Source organism: Ailuropoda melanoleuca, chromosome 13, assembly GCF_002007445.2.
Source record: "Ailuropoda melanoleuca isolate Jingjing chromosome 13, ASM200744v2, whole genome shotgun sequence".
Taxonomy (NCBI): domain Eukaryota; kingdom Metazoa; phylum Chordata; class Mammalia; order Carnivora; family Ursidae; genus Ailuropoda; species Ailuropoda melanoleuca.
In genome coordinates this window covers 51,216,397-51,239,197 of record NC_048230.1, presented here as the reverse complement: position 1 = coordinate 51,239,197, position 22,801 = coordinate 51,216,397, and the positions used below count along the sequence as shown (strand labels likewise).

Here is a 22,801-nt window from a genome sequence, read left to right as displayed (position 1 = left end):
ACTAATATAATTGTATATAAAAAACAATGTATATAACCATATATGTAACTATATATAAAACTATATGTAACTGTATATAATTGTATACATAACTATTTACATAAATATGTAACCCAGCAACACCAGGGTTAGGCATTTAGGCACAGAAGAGGAAAATACGTGCCCACACGAAGACTGGTACGTGAATGTACAAAGCGGCTTTACTTGTAAGAGTCCTACAACGGACTGAAAGTTTATGCCCCCCCACCCCCATTCATCCATACAAACCTAACCCTGGCTGGGCTGCGGTAGGAGGTGGGGCCTAAGGGAGGAGATTAGGTCATGAGGGTTCCACCCTCATGAATGGGATCGGTGCCCTTGTGGAAGAGGCCCAGACAGCTCTCTTCCACCAGGTGAGGACCCAGAGAGAAGATGGCCAGTTATGGTCTAGTAGGCAGGCCCTCCGTGGATACACTGAGTCTGCAGGAGCCTTGATCTTGGACTTCCCAGCCTCCAGGGCTGGGGGAAAGAGACCTAGGACATTTCCGAGCCACCGAGGCTATGATGGTATTTTCTTAGAGCAGCCTGAGCTGACCAAGGCAAGTCCCAAACTGGAAATGATCCCATGTCCGTCAACCAACAGGCAAAAGTATGCACAAACTGTGGCACGCACACAACTGAATATTACTTAGCGTTGCGAAGGAAAGAAACACTGGGGCAAACACGGCATAGATAACCCCCCCAAAACATGCTGAGCAAAGCAGCCGGATGCGAAGGGTACATACTGTGTACATTTTATTGCTATGATAGTTGACGCTCGAGAACAGTTCAAAATAATCTATGGTGATGGAAGCAGGCTCACGGTCACCTGGGATTGGAGATGGAGGGGGCACTGACTGCAAAGGGGCAGGAGGGGACTGTTTGGGGTGATGGAAATATTATTTTTATTTATTTATTTATTTGAGAGAGAGTGAGAGAGAGAGAGAGAGTGGGTGTGCACGAGCAGGGGGCAGGGGCAGAGGGAGATGGAGAAGGAGACCCCCCCCCCCCCCCCCCCCCCCCACAACTGAGCAGGGAGGCGGCATTGATCCCAGACCTGGGGATCATGACCTGAGCTGAGGGCAGACACTCCATCGACGGAGCCACCCAGGTGCCCGTGATGGAAATATTCTATATCTTGATTTTCTAAACTCATCCAACTTTACACTTAATCAGTGCATTTCATGGTATGCAATTAGACCCAATAAAATTGATTTAAAACTTGAAGAAAGGAAAGAAGAAATAAAAATACTGCAAGGGCTAATTATGATTCCTACCCTTATGAAATGTACCGAAAGAGGAGAGGGAGACAGCGCTGACCCTGGGGGCTGCTTCTGTCTCACCTCTGGTGGGGGGGCCTCAGTGCTGTCAAGCCCCCAGCCCAGCTGCCGCGCCCTCGGAAGCCGGAGAAGCCCTAGGCCAGAGCCGCCGGTGAGTCATGGAGCGCTCTGCCGTGTGGCCATCTTCCGGATCAGCCATCTGGATTTCAATTAACAAATCAAAGTAACTCAGAGTTTCTCAACCTCCCTTGATACTGTTAACACCTTGGACCAGGTAGCTCTGTCCTGGGGGCTGTGTTGTGCGTACCGCTGGGTGTTAGCAGTTCGCCTGGCTTCTGCCCACGAGATGCCAAGACACCTTCTCCTGAGCTGTGACAAACAGGGAAATCTCCAGACATTGCCAAATGTCCCCTAGGGGACAAAGCCACCCTGTTGAGAGCCACCGCTTTCATCAAGGGCTCTGCCTTGGGTCTGGTGGTTTCCTTTTTCCTCTAGACCTAAAAGGGACCAAATCTCAGCCTTGTATGAAGATGCCAGGTCTTTATACTTTCTGAGTAACTCCGTTCAAACGTGAAGCCAGATTTTCGTGTGTGGGAGGCGGTGGGGAAGAATGTGACATGTTGACCGTGAGACTGTTCTGGAAGACTTGAATCAAGGAGACAAGACAGATATGGAAACAAGGGCAAAAGTTACGATCATCAAAACCGAGGCTGGCATGGGCATGGGAACAGACTATTAAAACAGATAAGGGGGCAGAAAAATCCATGTTTATAGAGGTCAACTTATGTGATTAAAAGTGGCACTGCAGTTGGGCCCATCTGCACTGTGAAGGCAATTCGCTATCATTTCTCCTTCGGAAAAAATGAAAACTAGGTCTGTCTACCTTAGATCACCAATACGTGCCCCCTCCAGCTCACCCCTCCACCGACGTACCGGCTGCATCAAAGATTTAAACAGTAACCGTAATTTATGGAAGCAGTTGAACAAAGATTAGAGGGGCTGGCTCAGTGGGCGGAGCATGTGACTCAGTGGGTGGAGCATGTGACTCCTGGTCTGGGGGTCGAGAGTTGGAGCCCCACGTTGGAGGTAGAGTTTACTTTAAAAAAAAAAAAGTAAAAAAATCTTTAAAGAAAAAAAAGGAAAAATATGAGAAAAGATACCTAGATAGAAACATGGGCAAGTAGCACTAATGGTGTGCAGAAGTAACAGAAATGAGCAACAAATATTTGAAAAGATGAAAATCAGGTCTGCCGGGGCACCTGGGTGGCTCAGTCATTAAGCGTCTGCCTTCGGCTCAGGGCGTGATCCCCGGGGTCCTGGGATCGAGCCCGGCATCAGGCTTCTCCACTGGGAGCCTGCTTCTTCCTCTCCCACTCCCCCTGCTTGTGTTCCCTCTCTCTCACTGGCTGTCTCTCTCTGTCAAATAAATAAATAAATAAAATCTTAAACAAAAAAAAATCAGGTCTACCATTTTCCTTGGGGCCACCCGATTGGCCCAAATGAAGGGTTCATAAAAGAATCTCTCCCCACATTGTGATTGCAAGGAAATGGGCATTTTTTTCTACCCTGCTCATGGGGGTATAAAGGAGGCCGGAGATCGCGCTGCCAGCTACCCCAGGTTCAGATGCCCCACCTTCGATCACACCTGGGAAGGGTACACCTGCATGTCTGCAGGCCCCAGAAAGTCTCCCAGCCCTCACCCTGGGGGCCCCCAGGCCCTAAACAGCCTGTGGCCACGTTCTGTCCCTGCCACAGGCAATTTCAAAAGACACTCGACTCAGCTCATTAGGGTGTGTAATTTAGTCGTCCACAGCTTAGCACCTAGTGTCTTATTTACCCCTCTCTGCCACCTGCCTGGCCCCGAACTCGTTACTCAACCCTGTATTCCTGCGTTCCTGCAAGCCCCAAGTGGAAAATAATAGGGCAACCCGCTCAGGTCCCCTCCCTCTTCGGGAGCTTTGTACTATCGCTTTGCTACCGCTCAATCAAACTTGCTTTGCTGCCCACCACTCTGGTCACCTCTTCACCCTTCCAGGTGGCATGACCAAGAAGGGTGGGCACCGATGGAGAAGAAAATCCCAGAGCACGTGGGTGGCGCAGTCAGTGAAGAGTCTTACTCTCCATTTCCGCTCAGGTCGTGATCTCAGGGTAATGAGATCAAGCCCGGCATCAGGATCCACACTGCTGAGGCTGGAGCCTGCTTAAGATTCTCTCTCTCCTCCCTCTGCCCCTGCCCCTCCCTCTCTAAATAAATAAATAAACAAAGTGTTACAAAGGATTTGGGGAAAAAAGGAAAGTACTAGTCCCCACCCCAAGGAGTTCCTATGAGGATTAAAGGAGAGAACACACGCAAGTAAGTTAGAACGGCAAGGCACACAGGGCGTGTGTTAGTGAGCAGACATATGAAAAAAGCCAAATAAAAGTAAAAAAAAAAAAAAAACCCTAATGAGGAAGCTTTCATAGACATTTGAATTCTTTTTTTTTTTTTAAGATTTTATTTATTTATTTGACAGAGATAGAGACAGCCAGCGAGAGAGGGAACACTAGCAGGGGGAGTGGGAGAGGAAGAAGCAGGCTCATAGCAGAGGAGCCTGATGTGGGTCTCGATCCCGTAATGCCGGGATCACGCCCTGAGCCGAAGGCAGACGCTCAACCGCTGTGCCACCCAGGTGCCCCGACATTTGGCTTCTATATGCCAGGGACTGTTTTGTCTTTTTATTCATTCATTCATTTACTTATTTATTTATAGAGCAGGGGGAGGGGCTGAGGGAGAGAGAAACAGACTCCACACTGAGCCCTGAGCCCAGTGTGGGGCTCGATCTCACAACCCTAAGAACATGACCCCAGCTGAAGTCAAGAGTTGGGCGCTCAACCGACTGAGCCCCCCTGCGCCCTTGCCAGGAATTGTTTTAAACACTTTACATACATTATCTCGTTTAACTGTCAGTCACCAACCCTATGAGATAGGCTTATCCTCTCCATTTTGCAGATGTGAACACTGAGGCACTGAGTGTTGAAGTACTTGGCTTAAGGTAAAGAGAGTTGAGATTTGGAGGAGGCTGGGCTCTCAACCCTGAGGTCTTAACCACGGGGATAAGAAATGGAGGTGTGGCTTATTCCAGGAACGGCAGACACCACCAGCCTTCCATCATCACGTGCAAGCCCAAATACAATAGGGTATTCAAGCATTTGGGCCCCTGTTTTCTTGGGTTTAGGATGGTGGGGACTTGGCCTCCCCCATGCCCTGCCAGAGAGGGCAAGGCAAAGCTTGCAGCCCGAGGCAAAGGAAAAACAGGTGCGCCTACATAAGCTTATAAAATATCCTCCCAGTTGGAAAAAAATTAATAAAAGCTCTATAGTCAAGGAGCACCTGGGTGGCTCAATTGGTTAAGCATCTGCCTTTGGCTCATTTCATGGTCGCAGGGTCCTGGGATCCAGCCCTGCATCGGGCTCCTTGCTCAGAGGGGAGCCTGCTTCTCCCTCTCCCCCTGCCTGTGCTTGCTCTGTCAAATAAATAAATAACATCTTAAAAAAACTAAAAAACAAAAAATGCTCTACAGTCAAAAGCAGGGCTCAGTTCAAAGCCCCTGTGTGCCCGGTCTGCTCGCCAGCCAGCATCTCTCACCAGACACCAGCTTGGGGACCCAGAGAGGCTTGGGACTGGGGGCTGCTTGGAAATAACTATTCCCATTGCACACTAACACAGAGTCACAAAACAGACAATCTTCATTTACAATTTTGATATTTTGCTCATCAAGGATTTATTTGTGCTCGTTTGATTTTTTTTTTTAAATCCTGCATTAAAATGTTGTCTTGATTACTGAGTTTTTTGGTGTCTTAAATTTTCCTCCCTCGCCCTGGTTCCAGCCTGGTCATTACCCTCCTGTTACTCACCTTGCAAGTAAATTGACTTGCCCTTTTTTGGGGGGGGGGGTCACCAAGATTCATAGGGGGCAGCCAGCTGGTCCAGGTGAGGGGAACCTGTGGTTTCTGACTTGTCTGAAGGATGGGGGTCCAAAAAGAAGAAACAGATGGCTTGCGTATTTGGATGGGATGGAGCTGGGGAAGACTTGATTTCTGATAATCAATTACCTCTTTTGGGGCCTCAGTGTTTTCCTGAATATAATTGAAAGTTGGATTTATAATCTAATCCTTTGGGTGGGGGAAGGGACATAGACAGGAAGAAGCCATCAGATTCTTTTTTTATAAGTTCATATTTAAAAGTTCAAAAGACTTAAGATAAACTTCTTGCCTCCCCTTCGCCTTTCCCCCAAATCTATACGAATGATTGAATTTTTATAACATGTACGCATGAATGAAAGACTTGTTTCTTGAAAACAAAACAAAATCAAAGTCTAAATGAGTGGTTCTGAGGGGCGCTTGGGCGGCTCAGGTCATGATCCCAGGGTCCTGGGATCAAGTCCTGCTCTGGGCTCCTTGCTCGGAGGGGAGCCTTCTTCTCCCTCTCCCTCTGCATCTCCCCCTGCTTGTGCTCTCCCTCTCTCTCTCTGACAAATAAATAAATAAATAAATAAATAAAGTCTTTTAAAAAAATAAATGAGTGGTTTTTAATAGGGGAAATTGGTTGTTTAAAAGACAAATTTGTGATAAGACTAAAGAACATCCTTTCAGTACAAAAGGAGTTCATGTGACCTAGACCCTGGAGACGGATAGAGGAATCCAATTTACACGGTTATGCTTTGGGAACATGCAAGTTTGATTCAGGATACCCAGTTTCAGAGTCTTACATACGCACAAGGGAGGAAATGATTTCACACTTGTTTTCCCAGGAATCACTTATGCCAGCAGGTCTGGGACTTCAGCGTGGACCAGAATGCCCTGGGGGCTCTGCCACAGCCGACTTTGCTGGTTCTGCCCCGAGCTCCAGGTTCAGTGAGCCTGGCTGGGGTGGCCCCTGAGAATTGGGAGTGTTAGCACAGGTACTGTAGACGTTCCTGGACCTGGACTTCACTTTGGGAATCACGGCTCTGTGCTCCATCCCGGATCCGGATGCATAACAACGTTCCGACTGACAAACACAATTAGACTTGGTCGTAACTGGTTTGCTTATGAAGCAGCAGAAACATCTAGCAAAATAAACACTCATTATTGCCTAATAGGATAAACTAGGGCAGGGTCGTGTTCTGAATCTTCTTTGAGCATATCTAAGCTTCTTATGAAAAGGAAATGTTGGTACAAGACATTTCTAATTATTAGTTTTGGAGGCTAAAGATTTTGTTCAGGTGAGGAAAATGTAAGTATAGATGTATTAGTCTTTACAATTTTTTTTTGGTTGCTGTGCCTGGTATTCAAAAGGGTTGGAAACGTATTTATTTTATAGTATAGAGGGGATCTAAGGAATCATATCTTTTCTTTCTTTTAGGTTCTGCTTTTAATTTGGTGTTGATTTTTGCTGGCTAGGGTTTCCCCTCTGAATCCCTGGGTTGCCATGGTGCCATTTTGGCTTTTTAAATGTTGTTGTTGTTTTTGGGCCCAAGGCCCCACTGAAATGAGTTCTTACACGCAGAACTCGGGAGCCTGGGAGCAGGTCCAGGGAAGCCAACGTTTGTGTGCCACGTGAGGAAGATGCCGGGGGTAAATTAAAGATACTGCAGCCCAGCTTGTGGGATTGAAAAGAGTGGGCAAAGGCGAAAGGACCCATGGGGCTGCTGGGGAGCCGAGAGCTCTCCAAAAGGGGTCCCACTCCAGCTTCCCTGAAGACCCCACCAGAGGAAAGACCGTGGGGTGGTTGAAACCTTGCCCCAGTGCCAGGTTTTCGTAACTACGAATTGTGACAGTAAGAGGTGCTCCAGTTTCTGGAGTCAAACAACACATTTGGACAGTAACAGTGGCTATTGTCTTTTTTTTTTTCAATTATGAAACTAAGACACAGAGGACCAGAAACATACAACAACAACATACAAATCTTCCTTTCTGGATGAAATTCTGAAATAAACTGAGGATGTTAACGGTGATTAGCATGTTCATTTAAAAAAACAAACAAACAATGAAGGGGCGCCTGGCTGGCTCCATGGAGGCGCGAGCAACTCTTGATCTTGGGGTCATGAGTTCGAGCCCCTCATTGGGTAGAGAGATTACTTAAATAAAAACTAAAAAGAAAAAAAAAAAGCAAGACACAGTAATTGCAACCCCCTTCCCAAGAGAAAACAAAACCCCAACCATAAGGAAGTAAAGTCAGTTTTCTCTCCACACCCCTCCCCCCAGCCCCATTCTATTGCCTGGGTGTGGCCACCCCAAAAGTGTGTGGCCTGTGGCCTTGTAACTCTTCCTATAGCAGGACGAAAAAGCACAGCACGTTTTGATCTTGGAATAGAAGAATATTAATGATCAAAATCCTAGTTATATTTTCAACCAAGTTCAGTTTTCCTGTAGTTTTGTATTCGGATTATTTTTGCCCAAATCGGTGGTGGCTAAGAATCCGTGTTTAAACCCCTTTACACTAAATTGTGGCTGTGCCTCTATCCGCTTCTGTTTTGAGAAATGTAAAAATGTGCATTTCCCTCCATGGATGGTTCTAGTATGAAAATCTCTTGGTGCACTTAAAAAGCCATGCCTTTGAAGATAACTGGGAAACAGAGAAACTGGAAGAGTTTACCAGTAGGTGGGGTTGAAACCTGCAGTTTTTCTGCCTTTTTTTCCCCCCTTTCTTTCTCTCTTCTAAAGGCATATGTAAAGGAATCTTGGATAAGTTTTCAACTCACCTCCCTGGGAAAAAAAGCATTTTGGGTTGCCTGCGTAAAAACCATCAAGGACCCAGGGAAGGGGGAACCACTGCTCTGCATCTCAAACTTCTCCTCCTGCTGGTCTGGGTGACCTCAGTGGGCCCCAGGATGTTCAAGCTGAAGATACAGCCAACAAATGGCATTTATTTCTGTGTTGACAGTCTTCCTTCAGAAAATCGCGTTTTACTGGGCTCTCCACTGTTGTTTTGTTTTCACTTTTTTGTTTTGGGGGGTTGTTTGCTTTTGTAACCAACAGCACTTCTCTGTTCTTAAGGCAAATAGCGTGGATAACCAAGGTGCAGGCACATTTCTCTGGCGCTTGAGGAAGACGCCCCATATCCACCCACCTCCTTCCCCTCCAGGAAATGCACTGAGCCTTGGTTCAGTTTTAACTGGACCTGGAAACCTGTGAAGTGCCTCAAGTCCGATCAGAGCTAGAAATGACGTCTGAGAGGTCACGGAAATGTTAATAGACCTAGCTTTGGAGACCAGATAGATTTAAAATGTCCTTTGCCAGCAAGCTGTAGACGACATTTAAGAGAATATTGGGATGGAAGCAGCCCTCGTGCGTCCTGCTTGTCATACCAGCGTAAAGATCATTCAAAACGCCAGGGAAGACCCTTTTCAATTGGAGAGTTTACAGTTTCCAAGGGGAGGAGGGCAGGGGAGGAGTAACGACGACCTTTCAGGTGTGTCTTCCAATCGCGATAGCCGGTTTTGGCTGTGAATTGAACCCCCCCCCCACCCCCTGCACTTCCCCCTTCCGTTAATTAAATAAACCTCGGAGCACTTTGCGGCACAGGACTCGGCCCTTGGGGATCTCCTCCAGCGTTGCTCCCATTCCTAAAATCCTCAACTCACAAAGGTTGAAGAGCTGGCGACATGAATTTCCAGCTCCTAAGGGTGAGAAGAGAGGTGTTGGGTGGAGGGCAGACCGGCAGGGAGGAGAGGCATGCGGGAGGATGCCCGCTGGGTGGGGAGGGCGCACGTTGGGGCGCAGGGTGACTCCCGGGCGCTGCCCACTCCTGGCGCCGGAAGCCGAGGGCGCGTCGCCGGGCGCCTGGCCACAGTGGGCCTCCTCGTCGCCTGGAGGCGATCGGAGAAATGCGTTAAGGCCGCCGGGCTTAGTTGGCCCGGAGGTGTATGGTGTTCCAGGACGCCGAGCCGAGAAGGCCTCCGGGGACGCTGGGCTGGAGCCTTAGCCCTGCTGCCTGCGCTCGGAGCGGTTAGGCTGCGCACGGGTGGGCCCTGGGATACAGTGGGGAAGTGACAGGCACTCTGCAGCCAAGCGTGGCCTCTGGAGGGCGGCGGTCCCCCGGGGCGGGGGGGGCGGTTTGGCGAGAGCCAGGCTTGTCTCTAAGAGGTCTCCAAAAGAGCGGCTAGGGAGGCGGCCTTGAATAGCGGGCATGTTTGTGGCTTTGAGGTAGTTGGACGACCAAAAATTCACCTTCGCCTGCTGAGAAGTGGGGTTATGGTTGTCAAGTTAGAGACTCTACCCGCGACCTCTTCGGTTGACGAGCGCTCTTCAAATGAGCGCCCGGACTAGCCCCGGGACAGAGATGGACCCGAGCCCTCCCGGGAGCTTGGGTCCTGCAGGATCCCTCACCCCCGCGACTCTGTCCGTTTGTAAAAAGCAGATTTTGCGAGCAAGAGCTACAGGCCGCGAAGCCCCTCCCTTCAAGCGCCGGGCCCGTAGCCGCGCGCTTAGAAGTGAGCAGTAAATGGAGTTGGGTTGGACCCTGGGCTAGGTAAGGAGCCTCCGTGTGTGCGCCGGCCGCTTTGCACACTATCAAAACCACCTGCTATTTTTATATTATTGCTGTTATTTTGGAGTGCTGTGAAATGATGCATGTGGCGCCTCAGGGCGTGCCCCTTAGTGGGCTTAGACAGTTGGGAGGACTCTTTGGTGCCAAGTGTCTGTCCAGTGGGGCGACGGTGCCGCGAAGGGAGGTTGTGGAATAGAAGGTAGGGCGCGTGAAGGGGCACACTCCTCGATTGCTGCAGGCCCCGGCTTTTCGGCTCTGCTTAACCCGGCACGCCACTTAGCCGCGGTCTCTGTGGGAGCTCATGCGGTTCCAAGGGGCGGGACAGACACCTTGCGCGCAGCGCGGCGTCCGCTAGGGCGCTCGGGGGGCCTCCACCTGCAGCTCCGGCGCCCCCTCCCTGGGGCGGGAAAAGGAGTCCCAAGCCAACCGCAATCCAGCTCTACCCGCCCGGCCGCCTTCCTTGCTTTGCGGGGGTGGGAAGTTGGAGGCGGCGGCGGAATCTCGCCTTCCCCTCTACGCAGACGCCTCCTCGTCTCCCGACTCCGGTTTCATGGGCCATCGGAGCGGACTGGGGGGCCCGGTCCGGACTTCCAAGTGTATGTGAGCGCAGGTTCCCTAGGGGGCGACAGAGGGGAGCCTCGGACAACCCTCTACCCCCATACCCCTGATTTTGCGTGGGGTTCTGCGAGGCTCACCCCCGGGATCTCCTAGTTTTGTTTACTGTTAAGCGGCTGCGAAGCCTCGGAGGGTCCTGAGGGGGCACCCTTCCGGGAGCGGTGGCTGCCCGGGGGCGCGGCCACGCAGGCCCGGGTCCTCACGCGGCGAGGGGCGGGAACTTTGCAGGGAGGTCTGTCCTGGGTGCGGGAGCCATTTGCTCCCTGCTTTCCGCAAAGAGAGAAGAAAAGTGGAGCTCAGGGAAGGGCTGAGGCTTCAAGCACGCAGACCCGGGCGCGCGCGTGCCTGGGTTCCGGCCCCGAGCCGAGGGTGCGCGTGTTTGGGCAGGGTCTCCAGGGCCGGGAAGATTGAGGATTTGTTTGCGCCGCCTTCCATCCGGGGCGCGGAAGCCGCGCTCTGGCTTGAACGCGTAACGGGTGCCCCTGGGAGAGAGGGTAGCGCCGGTGTCCAGGACGCTGCCTGGGGAATGAATGGCCCTTGCCAAGCGGTTCGGAAACATCTAGGCCCCTGGGGCTCCCCGAACGGAGGCGCGCAGTCTCTCGGGGCCATCGGCTCCATTTGTCTCTGCCCCCGGGCTGGGAGGAATCTCTGTCCCTATGGGTTGCTTCGGCCACAGCTGCTTCGGGAAGGAAGGACAGCCAGGGCCTGGGGTGGGGAGTTGGCCGTTTTCTGCCCTGCCCAGGTTCCAAACCTGCCTAGGGGAAAAGTTGCCCGCGAGAACGAGACCACTTGTTTAAGTTGCACCCCAGGCGGGGTCTTTGAGTCAAACCCGGGTCTAGAAGGCCCGGCGTGGAGGACAGCCTCTGCGTCACCGCCCTGGGAGTCTGGAGCGCCCGAAGGAGGCGCGCAGCTTCCCTCTCTGGAGTGCCCAAGACCCCCCGACCTTCCACGTTCTGCTGTGCCCGTGTCCGATTCCTGCCTGGCACAGGTGCCCCCCGTCACCACCCCCCAGAGTACCAGGAACACTGCTTTTGCGATTCTTTTACCCCCAGGCCTCGGGGTTTTGGAAATGGGGTGTCCGGGGTGTGCACTGTCCTTTGTACTTTTTAGTGCAAAGCCCCTAAAAGCCCCCAGTGGTTTCACTTCCAGGTTTTGTTCTTACACTTGGTAGGAATATCCCCTCGGATCTGTCTACTCCGAGGCAAGAGAGGACGTTTCACTGGGAGGACACCCATTTTTATTTGTTATTTTATTTTAGGCCCATCTGGCTCTAAAGAAATACCAAAGCTCAAACGAACCCGAGATGGAGCAGGAAGGTGGTGTGTGCAAATCATTCTGTAGACGGGGAGTAGCGTCCACTCCCGGCCCGGGGCGCTGTACCGATGGGTATTATTTACTGCATAATCGGATTCGGAATCAGATCGAAATAGTCCCCTTCTCCAGTTCTCACAGACAAGAATGTTTAAATTCAGATCCAGGAGCCAGATGGAACGTCCCAGTAAAATTCGCCCTTGAAAATTAGCGACTTTCCCCTTGCAGTGAAAAAGGTCAATTAAAGTAACTGGGCCAGTGGATTTCGTTTCTTTAAAAATTTTTTATTACTGTGCATTGCATTCAAGTTTGGGTGGCAAATAAATATTGGGGCTAGAGGCAGGGTTTCTGTGTAAGTTTCGTTTTCAGCCTGAGTCTGCAGAACGGGGGTACTCACCCCTCCCACGGGGCTCCTCTCCGGCCCCTCCCTCTTCTCCCACCTCCTCCCTTACCCCGCGCGTGGCGCTTGGGTTGTATTCGGCCCCGCACCTCTTTTCCCGGGTGCGTTGAGGCTTCTGAGTGCCTGGCCCGTCGGAGGCAGCTGCCGAGCCGGCGCTGGGCAGGGCTGGGTGAGGGCGCGCGGGTGACCCCCAGCCACATTCAGCGGCGGAGATGCGGCTTCGGGCGATGGCGGCCAGACGCCGTTGTCCCAGACTTCGCGGCTGGTGGAGGCCCGCCCGCTCCGTGGCGCTCGGGGCTGACTTCCCCAGGCGGCCTTCCCTCCTCCAGCCCCTCGGAGAATGGGCCGGCGCTATGACCACGGAGAGGGAGGGAAGGGGAGGCGTCTCTCGGAGGGATTGGGGCTCCGGCTGCAAGATCCCAGCCCAAACCTTAAGTCTCTCTGAGTGGGTGGAGTGGGACACTTCAGGAGGTAAGGGGGTTCCCAGCTGTTCAGATAACCCGAACGCAGGGTCTCTTAACTCCAGGCGACGACGTCCTTTGGAGGATGGGGGAAGGCGCGTTGGGAAGAAGAGGGGACTCTTAGGTATTTGGATCCCGGGCCCCAGCTTTGCCAACTTTAGGTGTGCGCATGTTGGGGATGACTGATGGAAGGCGAGACGGGGCACCCCAACCTAGCAGGTCGGCGGCTGTCAGGTGCCACCCACTCGCTTCCTCTCCTCGCCCCCCGCAGCGCGGTTCTCCGCGCGCAGCCCCGCCGGGGTGCAGGGCGGAGCTAGGCTGGGACTGGCTGGGGGCTGCCCCGCCCGGCGCCCGGGCCTTGGTGCCGGCCCCCGGGGAGGAGTTATGATAATTTCCTTCTCATTAAGGCGCCCGGGTCCCCGGGCTATTGCCTGGACACACAGTGCGGGCGCGGCTTCCCGGGTCCCGGCAGCGGCTTGTACACGCGCGGCGGCAGCATCTACGCTCGCAGAGCCGCCGATGCGCGTCCAGTGACCCGGACAGCGAGGCCCTCGCGTGGCGGGGGCGGCGGCAGACGCCTAGCCACCGTGACCCCCATTTTGGATTTACCGCTCGGGGGGTGGGGGGAGCCTGGATTTAACTGGCGACTGTTTTGGGGGACGCCGGACGCCATGTTGTGGAAAATAACCGATAATGTCAAGTATGAAGAGGACTGCGAGGTGAGCTGGGCGCAGGGGCGCACTCTGGCCCCGCCCGAGTACAGCCCGGGAGGCGGGGGCCGCTGGACCCAGGTCGGGGCGAGGGCGCGGGAGCAGCGAGCAGGCACCAGCCTCTGCCCCTCGATGGGACGGGGTCCACTTTCCCGGATGCCCCCTAGTCCGTTTCTCCGGGGCTCTCTTCCTGAGTTGGGCCTTTTCCTAAACATCCACCCTCGGGGACAGGGCCTGGAAAGAGAATGGCAGATCTCACCCTGCGAAGCAAAACAGCCCTTCTTCCCTTTTTCTCGGAAGAGCGTCGCGTCTACAACCCTTAGACGTGTCTTTTACGCACCGTGTCTCTGTCCAAAGGGGTCAGACGAGGCGACCTGCCGGCGACACCTTTGCCGAGTTTCCTCCGAGGCGGGCTTGTCACCTGCCCCGCCAACTCCTCGGGGAAACAAGAAAACAACAGAAGTTTGGCTTTTAAGAGAAGTGGGGGCTGGGGAGTGCTGGTGGGGGGGCCCTGAGGCCAGATGGGGCCGTAAGCGCTCGGGAGTGCTCCAGCCAGTCGGACAGGTTGAGCTAGAGTTTCGGAGAGTGGGAGGGAGGGAGGCGGCGAGCGGGAAGAGGAAGACGCGGGCGGCGGGAGGTGTGCGCCTGGGCGCTGGCAGAGCGGAGCCGGGGCTGGGGGGCCGCGGGAGGGCTGCGCGCCCGCGGGACCTCAAGGGCCTGCCCCTGTTGGCAGACCCGGGCACTTCCGCTAGGGGGCGACAGTGCCATGTTTCTCCAGGTTCCCTGCTACCCCAGTGACCCCTCGAACCCTGGGAGACAAGTCCTTTAAGAATTAAGTCGGATAGCCTTGGGGCGAGGGGCGTGCGCAGGAAGGGTTGCCCAATATTCGGGGGTCCTGAATTCTCCCCCTGGGCCCGATTTGTGGGGACACTGACCGTGGCCGGGCAGGGCGGCCTCACTTGCTACCCCTTTTGGTCGGGACGCTGCTGGTAGGGAGCGCAGCTCTCGCTGCGGTGCGTTCCTTCTCGAGCTCCTCGGGCGGCGCTGGGTGGCAGGCCTGCTAAGGAGCGTCACTCACCCGGAGGTCTTTGTCCTGAGGGCGTGGAAGGGGAGGGTCCCTGGGGCGGGGAAGACGCGCACTTCCCGCTTTGTGCGCTTTATCCGCGCTTGCGGCTTGCCCAGGTTGTTTCGTCTGGAGCCGCCATGTGCGGGCTAGTGAGTGAGCGTACTCCGCACCGTGCTCGCCGCATGCCAACTTCCTCGCCGGGCCCGGATCTCGGCTTCTACTGGCCCAAGGCCTGGGGTTCGGACTTGGCGCTTCAGAGCGCCTCGGGCATCGCAGGGCCCAGGCCTTCGCCGCCGGGCTTTGAGGACGCGTTCCCCCAGGTTTTTCGAAGTCTCGCTTTATTCCGTGGACTCGGGGTTTGCAACGAACCCCCCGGGGCACTTTGCTCCCGGGTGCCGTCCGGCCGGAGGGCAGGCCCCGCGGGTTGGGTCGGGGCTGGTGCGGTGGGTCCCCTGGAGGCTCGGCGCTCAGCGCAGCTGCTGCGGCCAGTTCGCTGTAGCGGGGTTTCGTACTAGCGGGGTCCCTGCTTCTCTCTCCTAGGATCGCCACGACGCGAGCAGCAATGGAAACCCGCGCCTTCCCCACCTCTCCTCCGCCGGGCAGCACCTCTACAGCCCCGCGCCGCCTCTCTCCCATACTGGAGTCGCCGAATACCAGCCACCACCTTACTTTCCACCGCCATACCAGCAGCTGGCCTACTCGCAGTCGGCCGACCCCTACTCGCATCTGGGAGAAGCTTACGCCGCTGCCATCAACCCCCTGCACCAGCCAGCGCCCACCGGCAGCCAGCAGCAGGCCTGGCCGGGCCGCCAGAGTCAGGAGGGGGCTGGCCTGCCCTCGCACCACGGGCGCCCGGCCGGCCTGCTACCCCACCTCTCCGGGCTGGAGGGTGGCGCCATGAGCGCCCGCAGGGATGCCTACCGCCGCTCGGACCTGCTGTTGCCCCACGCGCACGCCCTGGATGCCGCGGGCCTGGCGGAGAACCTGGGGCTCCACGACATGGCTCACCAGATGGAGGAGGTGCAGGTGAGCGGCGCCTCGGCTCTTGCCCCTCCTGCCCGGACCTGTTCGCCCCCCAGCTTCTCCTACCCCGCGCTCAGGCTCCCCCGAACTTAGGGAAACTTTGTCGTTTCTTCCCCAGAATGTTGACGACCAGCATCTGCTCCTGCACGATCAGACTGTTATTCGCAAAGGTAGGTAGTGAGTGCAAACTTCTCTTCTCCCCAAGCCACGCATAACCTGGCAAGGTGGGGGCATTTGGTGGCCGGCTGGGGACATTTGTGTTGGGGAAGGGACTGAGCGGGGCTGGAGGAAGGTAGGTTTTGGGGAGTAAGAAGAGATCTCTTTCCGAACTACATGAGAAAGGATGGTAGTGAAACTCTTAGGAGCTGTCTCCATTAAGAGATTAATCCGGATTTGTTACTCCTTAGTGTTCTCCTGGGGAATATGATCCCTTGAATTGTCCCTTGAATTGGATGGTGTTTTTACAATGTTAGTCTTCCAGAGTGAGTTAACACGGATTTAATTTGGAAAAAAAACACACCTCACACCTTAGTTGGGTGGTCGGTTCTGTGACAATTGTTGAATGAGAGGATGTGATTGTATTTTCCATTTCAAATATGCATCTGGTGAGGATTTTTAATTCTGACCTGCAAGAAACTGTTTTGAAACAGTTTGGCCTACCAACTGTACAGCCTTATAAGGACCGGGGTGGAATGGTCTGCCAGAGCTTGGGTTTATGCAGGGTAGTGGGGGAGGGGATTAGAAAATTGGCTCACTCCCTGAGTGTCTCAGGAAATTAAGTTGTGTACTGATGGGATTATCAGACCAGCAGTTTTGGAGGTGGAAGTAATCTAGGTGAAAGGGAGTTACAGTCTGCTGCTGGAAGTTAAACTGCTCGAAATCAATTGGAAAACGGTTTTTGCAGAAAAACTCAAAAAATAAACTGGGTTTCCCAGGAAACTTGTAACAGAATGGGTTTGTTTGTATTTTTAAATTTACCGAGATGAGTTACACTGAAAAGTTTCAGCAAAGGATGTGAATGTGTCCGGTGATTTTGGTTGTTCTTTGAGTGAGGAAGAAAAAATCGCCATTTATTTAGGACTGAAGCAGTCTTTTGAAAACCAATGTTCTAATTAAACAGATTTTTAACAGTGGCTCCAATGAAAACCCTCCATGCTTGGGGTCATGACTAATTAGCTCTGTAAGGTGTTAACTTGTGAATTTCAGATTCGATTATCTTTGAAGAATATGACTTAAAAAAAATCTGCTTGCAATTTACATAGTCTGACATGCAGCTTTATTTGCCTACAGAGCTTTTTCGGGCTTTAGTGAGTGGTTTGAAAAGGGCCCTTTTTATGGGACTGCCACTTCTGATCTTCATTCACAGGTCCTATTTCAATGACCAAGAACCCCCTGAGTCTCCCTTGTCAGAAGGAGCTGGTAGGGGCTGTGATGAATCCCAGCGAGGTCTTCTGCTCCGTCCCTGGAAGATTGTCCCTCCTCAGCTCCACGTCTAAATACAAAGTGACAGTTGCTGAAGTCCAGAGGCGATTGTCCCCGCCTGAGTGCTTAAACGCCTCATTACTGGGAGGTGTTCTCAGAAGGTACATGGGGACACACTCTGGCCACGGTGGTTGGGTGGTTGAAGGTGAATAACATAAAAGAACCAAGGAGGTATTTTTAACATTTATGTAACTTTTATACTTAACACTGAATTCTAATCGGCTTAGAGTTTTAGTACATTCCTTCTCTTTTAGAAAGTGCCAGATGTGAAAGGAAGTGCTAAAACAGCGTTCACAAATTATCATCTGGTTAGGATTTGATTCCATGTATGAAGTGGTGGCATCCCTATGCGGGGGAGGAGCTCCGTGGGTTTTGTTGCCCCAGGGGGCTTGGGGGGCTGCTACGGTTTTTATACGTGTAAATTTATCTGCTCCAGCACAGTTTGCAATGTTCTGTGATTGGGGAAAAAAAAAAACCTGTTGGTGATGATAAGAGAGAGGTTTGAATTGTACAGGCATGAATTACAGGGGACTCCTGGACCCCTTGATTATGATCCACATAATGGAGATTTCCGGTTTGATAGCAGCACTGTAGGGATTTAGAATTTTCAAGTGTGGTGTCTTGAGAATAGCTTCAGTTCACTTTCTTGTACCCAGAGCCAAATCTAAAAATGGAGGCCGGTCCTTGCGGGAGAAGTTGGACAAGATTGGGTTGAACCTGCCAGCCGGGAGACGGAAAGCTGCTCACGTCACGCTCCTGACGTCCTTAGTAGAAGGTCAGTGGAGTTTTGTTTCTGTTTTATGAGGTTTTTAGTTTGCGCTGTGTCGTCTGTGGCTTTAACGTTTCCCTGAAGGAAAGCGTAAAAACAGCTCTGTCACAAATAGATGATGAGTTGTGATGAGTTCATTGGAGGGAATCGCAATAATTTTATCAAATGAGTTAACACTTACATCCTCGAGTGCTTAAGTATCCTGTTCTGGGTTCTCCAGAAACTCACTGTTAGAAAGAAATTGGTTTCCCTGTCCTGAGAACTCTCACCATTAGGGTATTCAGACATTTCTTCCAAGTGAACCAGTTTTGGAAGATGCATTGATCAGTGGGCACACTTAAAAAGCTGGGTGTGTATTGGTGGGAAGAAGCACGGTGTCTATCTAGCTTGGGTAGCTGTGGAATATCAGGATTGTGGTCAGGGAAGAGAAAAGCCCTTGTAGACGGTGGGACTAACCCAATTCACAAGCCCTTTGTTCATTTCCCGCATGAAGAAAAAAATGAGTGGGGCCCCTCTCCCCAGTCCTAAAATAGTAGGATGTAACATTTTACTGTATTGAATGGGCCTGTACCCCCACTCTGGAAGGGAGCCAAGAATGCAATTACAGCCTTTAAAAATAAATGGGGGCCAGGCGAGGGGGGGTGGTTAAGGGAAAAGTGAAATAATTTTTTTTTCAAAAACCAGCTCATTGTGGCTGTGCACGGGGAAAATGGAGTGGAACCCGGAGGGGCCGATCCTGAAGCCCGGAGCAGCCCCTCGCTCTTGCCCAATCACAGGGCGCTGGGCTCCGCCACGGGCAGGGGGAGCCAATGAAGGGTGGTCGCCTGGTGGCCAGGCAATCTTTTGAACACTTTCTGTCCCTGGTCTAATGGCGCTCCTGTGTGCTGAAAGAGACTTGGCAGAGCCCCGCTCTACCTTTTTACGAGTGTCTTTGGAGGTCAGGGCAAGGAGAAAGGAGCTGCCTGTTAGCTGCCTGTTGGAGCACAGCTGTCCTGCATGGAGAATGGTGGGTTCTGCGTGCGTGGCGCATAAATGTGGCTCCGTGAGGTTTTCTTACTAGCCGGGCTGAGGTGGTTGAATAAGAAAGCGTGCGCCAGAACAATGGTTCTCCGATTCTGGTTTAGGAAGTCTGGGAGGGCAAGTGGAGGAGAGGGGGTGGGGGTGGGGGTGGGGTGCCACTCTCTGGGTTTCTGGAAAGCTCTGGCCAGCCTTGGCACTGTGGAGCCAGGCCCGGGCGTCTCTGGTCAGAGATGAATCCCGTTGGTTTTCTCTCCCTCCGAGCCCCCAGTGATTTGGAGAAAAGAGGGTGGGTGGGGAGTCCAGGTTGGTTGATGGGCCCTTCACGTTTCCAGTGGAAGCACAGCCCTGTCTTTCTTAAACATCCCAGAGACCTGCCTCCTTCAGTAATGGGTCACCCTAGTTTAAAAAGAGGGTTCCACGTCAAAGACTTTTGTTGCAGTTTCAAAAAGAGAAGTGACCACTTGGCTTTTGTGCAATATGATTATCTATAAATTTCCCTACTTCTCCACGATGATAACTTGTATTACCGAGAGAAGGCTTGGGTGTGTCTCAAGAATCCTAAGTTGGGGTGCAAGACTGGTGAGCGTTATTCCAGGGCGGTGAAAAATATCAGGCCTTTTCCCCACACGCTGCGTGTTTTTCCTGCTCTGTTCCTAGGGGAGCGAGCCCACCAAAATTACACTTGCCTGCTGAATTGTTTTGTGGGTGGTTTCACTTTAAAAGGCCAAGTGACTGGTGGGCCATCCGGGTTACAGAGAGAGGAGAGGGAGGTTTGCCGGGGGTGAGTGCAGACCTTCTAAGTCTGTTGTCACTGCTGATGATTTTAGGCGAGGCTGTTCATTTGGCCCGGGACTTCGCCTATGTCTGTGAAGCTGAATTTCCTAGTAAACCAGTGGCTGAGTATCTAACAAGACCTCATCTGGGAGGGCGGAACGAGATGACAGCTAGAAAGAACATGCTCCTGGCGGCGCAGTGAGTATCTAGACTTGAATTTGATGGCTGGGTGCTCTGATCTTCAACTTGGGGGCTGGGGGTGCCCAGTCCAGTCCCTGGTGCACAAGAGAACTGCTCCGTAAGTGAAGGTCTGGAGCAAAAGGAACTGGCAAGGGGCCTTTCTTGGACAAGTCAGATGGTAAACTCTTGGGGAGGACTCAAAGAAGTGAAATGAATGTATTGCTCAGTAATGAGTGTTTTTGGAGCTGCTCAGTTCATGCAGCTCAAAATAGTTCAACTACCCTTTCACTATTGTGTCTCCGGATCTTGCAAAAATGTGTTGGAAACCATTGGGTCACATCCAGTCAAAGATGATGGGTGCCTTCTGCCTCCTGATAAGACTTTTGTTGTTTTTTAAATGTAACGATCAGGTTGGATTTGCAGGAGACTGTGGGCAAGCTTTAAGTGTCTCAAACCTGACTTAATGCAGCTGCAGGATTTCTCCTAGAAGCCAACAGTAAATTGGTTTTAAAATTTGGTAAACGAGGCAGAAGTTGTCCCGTCAGGAAATGGGGCAGAAGGAAGCCCAGTGAACCAGCCTGCACAAACAGTGCGTCCTGGGGAGATGTGGATTCACGGGGTTCTTGAAGAAGAAATTGGTGTCTGGGTACCGAGCTGCACCAAATAAATGGCTATCCATTGTAACCTCCTGGGCTAGACTCCCCACCCCACCTCTTGACCCGTCCTGGTGACCTTGGCCCTTTGACTGGGGTTAGTCCTGGTGACCTTGGCTTTTTGACTGGGGTTAATCCCATTATCTTTCCTAATTGCTGTGAGGATTAAAGAAGAGAGAGCTTGCAGAGTTTAGCTCGGGGCCTGGCGAGAAGTAAGTGCGAAGTGTGCAGGCTTTGACTGTTGGTAGCAAAGTCTGTGATTTTGAAAGCTCTGATTGCCTCCTGGGTGTCCTCCACAGGGTCATTTGGCTTTGTCCCCTTTCCCTGTCAAGAACTAGATGGAGCTCACAGGTGTCTGTTGACTGTCCTCACAGGCAGGTGTGTAAAGAATTCACGGACCTTCTCAATCAAGACCGAACACCCAACGGAAACAACCGGCCCACCCCGGTCTTGGAGACGAACATACAGAGCTGCTTGTCTCATTTCAGCCTGATTACCCACGGCTTCGGCAGCCAGGCTCTCTGTGCCGCTGTGTCTGCCGTGCAGAACTACATAAAAGAGGCCCTGATAGTCCTAGACAAATCCTACATGAACCCCGGAGACCAGAGTCCAGCCGATTCTAGCAAAACCCTGGAGAAAATGGAGAAGCACAGAAAATGAAGGATGGGCGTGAGCCAAGGGCTGAAGAGTCTCGAAGGAAAAGGACTCCACGATCGTTCTCGACCCGGACAGACTGGGAACCCCTCTTGCTGGGAGGGGAAAGTTTGCGACCCACCTTCCCATTAAAAAGGCCTCCACTCGTTTCTGGATCTTGGACGAGCCCTCCCGGATTCCTTAGTGTTCCTTCTCTAGCGCTGAAGTGTGTCTCCTTAACTCTGGACAAGTTATCGGAAAGTGACAAGTACTGGTTCTTTGTTCATTAAGCTCATCTTATTCTTTTGAACCCCATTCTCTTCTCTGAAAGTGGTGCTACAAGTTTTAGAACCTTTTCAATAAATTCCCTGGGCTCACGAGAAAACCCACGCACGTAGCTGTTGAAATGTCAAATTGATGCGGTTTATCTAGAAGTATTTATCTGGCTTCTTCAGAAATCACACTCTACAGACGGTAGGAAGCCAAGATTCTCTCTGCTTAGCGACTAGTGTACTAGGTGGTATTTGACACGTTCAGACCTCTTGTTGAAAGGGGGCCTTTGGGTTTTCCGAAACTTGTAGAAATGAAGCCTGCTGATGATTTTGTGTTTTCTTTTCGTCTTTTTTCTTTTTTTTAATTCTGAGAGTTAACTCTTCAAATGAGAGACTCTGAAATGTCGTGTTCCTTTAAGGTACTGAAGCTTTATTTGCATATTTATTTCACATCTTGGTGTTTTGAGTAAACTTGAAAAGGGTAGGCATGAAGCGTTTTTTTGGTTTTTGTTTTTGTTTTTTGCTGCCGGCCCCCCCCCCACGTCCCATAGGAGGCTCTGTGTTGAGAAGCAGTGCGTTGAGTGTACAAATTTTATTTATACATAATTTAATGGGGTCTGTAAATAATGGGTGTACTTCTTATGACTTTTGGACAAATGGGATTTGATTTTAATATTAACTTCTGAAGGTGATGGGGTAATCTAAAACCCTTCTTTTAGATTTTATTCGTATGTACACAGGGTATTAAGAGGATCCTGGGCTCTGTTCTTGATGTGGACGATTCTATTTAATTGAAACTCTCTGTTCACAAAGCAATAACTTTGTGTCTCATTCCCATCGTGCTGAACCCGAAGATGGGCGTGCGGTACCGTGCATGGGGGTGGAACGGAGGTTTGGAAATGGCTGTAAACGTTCCCCGAGTAATTGTTGTGTATACGATACCTGTATAATAAAAAGTATTCTCCGTAGAAGCCGTGAAAGTTGGGTGACAACTTGGTTTTTTCAAGTCTCTAGGATGAGTGGAATAGGGGCCGAGCTTAATTCATGGTTTGGCTGCGGCTTCGTTTAATGGGACCGAGCAGGAGCGGTGTGTGCCAAGGGAAGTCTGAAGTTTCATTTTCTGTCCCTTGCGAGAAGGCTCGGCTGCACGAGGGCCTTGCACTCAGCCCTCCGCTGTGTGCAGTACCCCTCTGCCGCCACTAGGGCCGTCAGAATCCAGGGTCGGAATAGCATCTCTTGTGTAAAGCTCACCCTCTTGGGAAACATTGTGTCGAGTTGCTGCCTCCAAATTTCTTTGAGAATGGAAATGAAATGACCGTAGGTAATCCTTGGGCAGGCATTGCTCGGGAGGATTTTTGCATTCAATCAAGCCCAAGCAACGGGAAGTGTAGGCTTTCATTGGTGTTCTCAATTCTCTGAAACTCTCCCATCTTGGGACACAAGGTAGCGTGTGTCTATCTGAAACACACTAACCGTTCTGCTTGCCTGGTAAGTCGGACGTTGGGTCTCTCTGCAGGCGGCTTGGGGAGCAGGAGAGTGGGGCGGAGATTGTGTGCTTGCTGGGCGTCTGTGAGGACCTCGACTGTACTCCCCGGGCCCTTGATTCCAAGTTGAAGTGTCCTGGC

At 52.0% G+C, this 22,801-nt stretch overlaps 1 protein-coding gene across 2 annotated transcripts; it reads left to right on the top strand.

Moving 5' to 3' along the window:
• The first annotated feature begins 13,021 nt into the window (after positions 1-13,021).
• On the top strand, positions 13,022-22,148 carry TFAP2C (transcription factor AP-2 gamma). Of its 2 annotated transcripts, none has more exons than XM_034641352.1 (7): positions 13,022-13,313; positions 14,911-15,396; positions 15,512-15,563; positions 16,760-16,976; positions 17,532-17,650; positions 19,492-19,636; positions 20,646-22,148. In XM_034641352.1, exons 1-7 carry the CDS (start codon positions 13,266-13,268, stop codon positions 20,929-20,931), a joined length of 1,353 nt encoding a protein of 450 aa, XP_034497243.1. In that variant the 5' UTR covers positions 13,022-13,265; the 3' UTR covers positions 20,932-22,148. The 2 variants fall into 2 exon arrangements, with proteins under 2 accessions (XP_034497243.1, XP_034497242.1); XM_034641351.1 differs by lacking the exon at positions 13,022-13,313 and adding an exon at positions 13,934-14,690.
• The last annotated feature ends 653 nt before the right edge of the window (positions 22,149-22,801 follow it).

Coding starts and splice junctions, on each gene's coding strand:
- TFAP2C (XM_034641351.1), top strand. CDS start 14,508: ATGTGCGGGCTAGTGAGTGAGCGTACTCCGCACCGTGCTCGCCGCATG. Junction 14,691..14,910: donor TTGAGGACGCGTTCCCCCAG/GTTTTTCGAAGT, acceptor TCTCTCTCCTAG/GATCGCCACGACGCGAGCAG. Junction 16,977..17,531: donor CTGGGAGGTGTTCTCAGAAG/GTACATGGGGAC, acceptor TCTTGTACCCAG/AGCCAAATCTAAAAATGGAG.